Source organism: Triticum aestivum, chromosome 3D (assembly GCF_018294505.1).
Source record: "Triticum aestivum cultivar Chinese Spring chromosome 3D, IWGSC CS RefSeq v2.1, whole genome shotgun sequence".
NCBI lineage: Eukaryota > Viridiplantae > Streptophyta > Magnoliopsida > Poales > Poaceae > Triticum > Triticum aestivum.
In genome coordinates, this window is record NC_057802.1 from 455855212 (window position 1) to 455858738 (window position 3527).

Below are 3527 nucleotides of genomic sequence, written 5' to 3' on the forward strand. Positions count from 1 at the left end.
AGATGCTTTGTGATTTGTGAATGCCACGTGTCATCCATCAAGATGGGTCTCACGTGAGACCTGATCTCATAGAATTCTTTTCCCCTCCCTAAGGTCACTTATTTGCTCCTAATTTGAAGATGAGCAATGCATGATTTAAATTGTTTGCTCTAATCGGCCCCTCTCAACATGCATATTTATCAAATCCTGCCTCCACCACTGTTACACCACCGTTCCTGCGGGCGGAAAACACCACCAATCATGTGTGACGCATTTCTCCGGGTCGTACTCCTGCCTCTTGCCGCAGGACTCTGAAGCTTCGTGGTGCGGTCATGTCACGTGTCTGTCGTTTCCTAGTGGCCTCCCGTCCCGGGTGTGCATCAGAGGGAATCTGACGCTCTATCTAGTGCCGTCCTTGCAGCATGCTACATGGCTGCAATCTACTGGGCTGGTGGCCAAACTGGGCCAGTCTTGTCCTTACGGCGTACACGATCAACAGCGACCTGAAATAATGGCGGTCATCGACGCGGGTAGATGTGGATTCTTCCCCGGGATAATAATGCTGATAAACTTCAGCATTCGATCGTGTTCTCTGGCGTCCAAATCGACACCTTGGTTGCAGCCGCGTCACGGGGCTCCCCTCTCGTCGCGTCAACGCCCCAAGCCGCTCTGCTTCTTTTTTATGGTTGAGGAAGTAGGTACAGTTCACAAGGAGCCAGGGAAGTGCCGAGTTGACCGTTTGATTGTGTCCAGTAGGTGAGCGGCAGACGGGCGGATCGTCCCGAGCACCGGCGACATGGCGTTGGCCGGCGGAGATGCTCGCGGCGAGCTCGTCTGCGTGACCGGCGGCAGCGGCTTCATCGGCTCCTGGCTCGTCCGCCTCCTCCTCGGCCGCGGCTACACCGTCCACGCCACCGTCCAGAACCTCCGTACGTACCTCTCCTCCTCTGTCTCTCTCCGTAAATGAATCGAGTCGACGCAAGATTGTTTGATCGGACTGATTTTCCAGAGGACGAGGCCGAGACGAAGCACCTGCAGGCTCTGGATGGCGCGGACACGCGGCTCCGGCTGTTCCAGATGGACCTCCTCGACCCCGCCTCCGTCCGGCCGGCGGTCGAGGGCGTCCACGGCGTCTTCCACCTGGCCTCCCCCGTGATACTGCAGCCCGCACAAGACCCCGAGGCAACTTTTCTTTCTTTCTCCACAATAATAACTCCATTGCCGCGCCATAGTTCAGACTTCAGAGTTCCATCACTGCACAGTCTGAATAATATACGCAAGCTAACTGGTTCTCTGATCGATCGACGCAGAACGAGCTGCTGCTGCCGGCGATCAACGGCGCGCTCAACGTCCTCCGCGCGGCGAAAGACAGCGGGGTCAAGCGTGTCGTGATGGTGTCTTCGCAGACGGCCATGTGTCCGACTGCCGCCGACTGGCCTGCCGGCAAGGTCATAGACGACGACTGCTGGGCCGACGTTGAGATCCTCAAGAAACTTGAGGTGCATCATGTCAACGCTTGCAAGATCCATTTAGATACTGCACTTCTAGAGTTAAGCACTCATGCTCAATCCCTCTGTCTGAACTGCAGCTTTGGTACAACGTCTCCAAAACGCTGGCCGAGAAGGCGGCGTGGGACTTCGCCGGAGAGGAAGGATTGCAGCTGGTTGTGCTGAATCCGGGGTTGGTGTTGGGCCCGACGTTGACCCCGGCACCTACTGGTAGCCTCCGTCTGCTGATGCTGCTTCTGGGAGGTCGGTCGATTACAAGTTCAACATACAGAGTCTTGCAGCTCCGTGGCAATTCCTGAACTCTGTCTTCTGCTGCTGAGTTGCAAGTTGCAACGCAGAAAAGCTTTATTTCGACTTTCTAAGAGTGAAAACTGCAAATTACATTACCCAGGCCAGAAGCTTGACATGGAACCCTTCTTCGTCGGCTGCGTCGACGTCAGAGATGTGGCACAATCTCTGGTGGTGCTCTATGAGAACCCGTCGGCGCAGGGACGCCACCTGTGCATGGAGTCAGCCGTACGCCTCGTCGATTTCCACGATGAACTTGCTAATCTTTACCCCGAATTTCCGGTTCACAGGTGATACATCTACTGATTAGCAACATCGATCGTCTCTTCCTCAGATGGAGTGTTCTAATGTTTGCTGATTTCTTCTCTTCACTTCAGGATCCAGGAGGACAAGCAGGGCTGGGTGGTGAGATCAAAGGCTCCGTCCAAGAAACTGATCGATCTGGGCGTTCGTTTCACCCCATTCGACAAAACTGTCAGGGACACGGTGGATTGCTTGAGGAACAAAGGAGAAATCTAGCCTCCAAACAAATGTACATTTGCAGGAATAAATTCTGCTGGAAAACTGCCGCGGTGCATAGACATAAAGCGAATAAAGTTGAGTTGAACTACTATGTGAGGATGTTGTACAATGGCGCTTCACGGGTTTTTATGGTAATCCAAATTGGAGTGATTGTCACTTGTCTTGGGGTGATATTCGTAATTTTCATAATAAGGACACTCATCCTTGGATCGTCTTAGGAGATTTTAATGAAATTTTATACTCTTTGGAAATCATGGGTGGTAATGCGAGACCTAATGCAATGATGGAGTTCCGTGATTGTCTCATAGAGCGTGGTTTGGACGATTTGGGTTTCCCTGGCGATCCTTTTACCTCGAGAAGAGGTGAAATCAGGTAACAACTGGACCGGGCAGTTTGCAATGTGGACTGGGCACATAAATTTCTTCGGATTGCATTTATTAACGAGGAACACGTACACTCTGACCAAAGCATGTTGGTTCTGGATATGGATTATTTCGGTGACAATATGTTTAGTCGTCCGAAGAGCCGTGTGAAACAATTGGAAGGCAGGTGTCTGAAACAAGAGACCGTTGTTGAAATTGTCACGTCGTCCTGAAAAAGGCCAATATGGCGGGTGTTGGTCCGTCCCTCGCAGAGCGGACCCGAGTGGCGCATGCCGATTTGCATTCTTGGGATCGTGAAACTCTGAAGAGACTGAAATGTAGAATAAAAATTTAAAGAATGAATTAGAGAGGCTGGAGCGTGGCCCTTTGAATGCCAAGTCTCACTCTCGGCAAAAGGAACTTCTAGTTCTCATAGAGAATCTTTTGGATCAAGATGAAAAAAAATGGTTACAAAGAGGTCGAGCAAATTGGTTGATGTATGAGGATCGTAATACATCATTTTCCATAACGCAGCCATGGCCAGGATAAAAGAATAGTATTAAGAAACTCCTTGATGATTCAGGGGTTTGGCGGCAAGCTATGGAGTTGAAGGATCATATCACAGAATATTTTTCTAATATTTCACCTCAGAAGTTTTGCAACCTAACCAGCAGGTTTTATCCCTTGTCCGCAGAAGAATGTCCACTTAGATGAACAATGCCCTTCTTGCTTCTTATATTGCTCAAGATGTTTGTAAGACTTTGTTTGATATTGGTGATTTAAAAGCCCCGGGACCAGATGGGCTTCACGTTATTTTTTGTAAAACTTTTTGGTCCATGTTAGGGGACCATTTGATTGAGGGGGTCTT

General features: G+C 50.4%; 1 protein-coding gene across 1 annotated transcript; it reads left to right on the forward strand.

Moving 5' to 3' along the window:
* Window positions 1-514: 514 nt before the first annotated feature.
* Window positions 515-2548, forward strand: LOC123074935 (phenylacetaldehyde reductase). The gene is made up of 7 exons (XM_044497657.1): window positions 515-664; window positions 733-908; window positions 989-1161; window positions 1290-1478; window positions 1568-1730; window positions 1879-2065; window positions 2153-2548. The coding sequence occupies exons 2-7, from the start codon at window positions 776-778 to the stop codon at window positions 2292-2294; spliced, it is 987 nt and encodes a 328-aa protein (XP_044353592.1). The 5' UTR covers window positions 515-664; window positions 733-775; the 3' UTR covers window positions 2295-2548.
* The last annotated feature ends 979 nt before the right edge of the window (window positions 2549-3527 follow it).

Excerpts from the sequence above, each read along its gene's own strand:
- LOC123074935 (XM_044497657.1), top strand. The coding sequence starts at position 776 with ATGGCGTTGGCCGGCGGAGATGCTCGCGGCGAGCTCGTCTGCGTGACC. Across the intron at positions 1,479-1,567 it reads AGATCCTCAAGAAACTTGAG|CTTTGGTACAACGTCTCCAA; the intron begins GTGCATCATGTC and ends TCTGAACTGCAG. Across the intron at positions 2,066-2,152 it reads CCCGAATTTCCGGTTCACAG|GATCCAGGAGGACAAGCAGG; the intron begins GTGATACATCTA and ends TCTTCACTTCAG.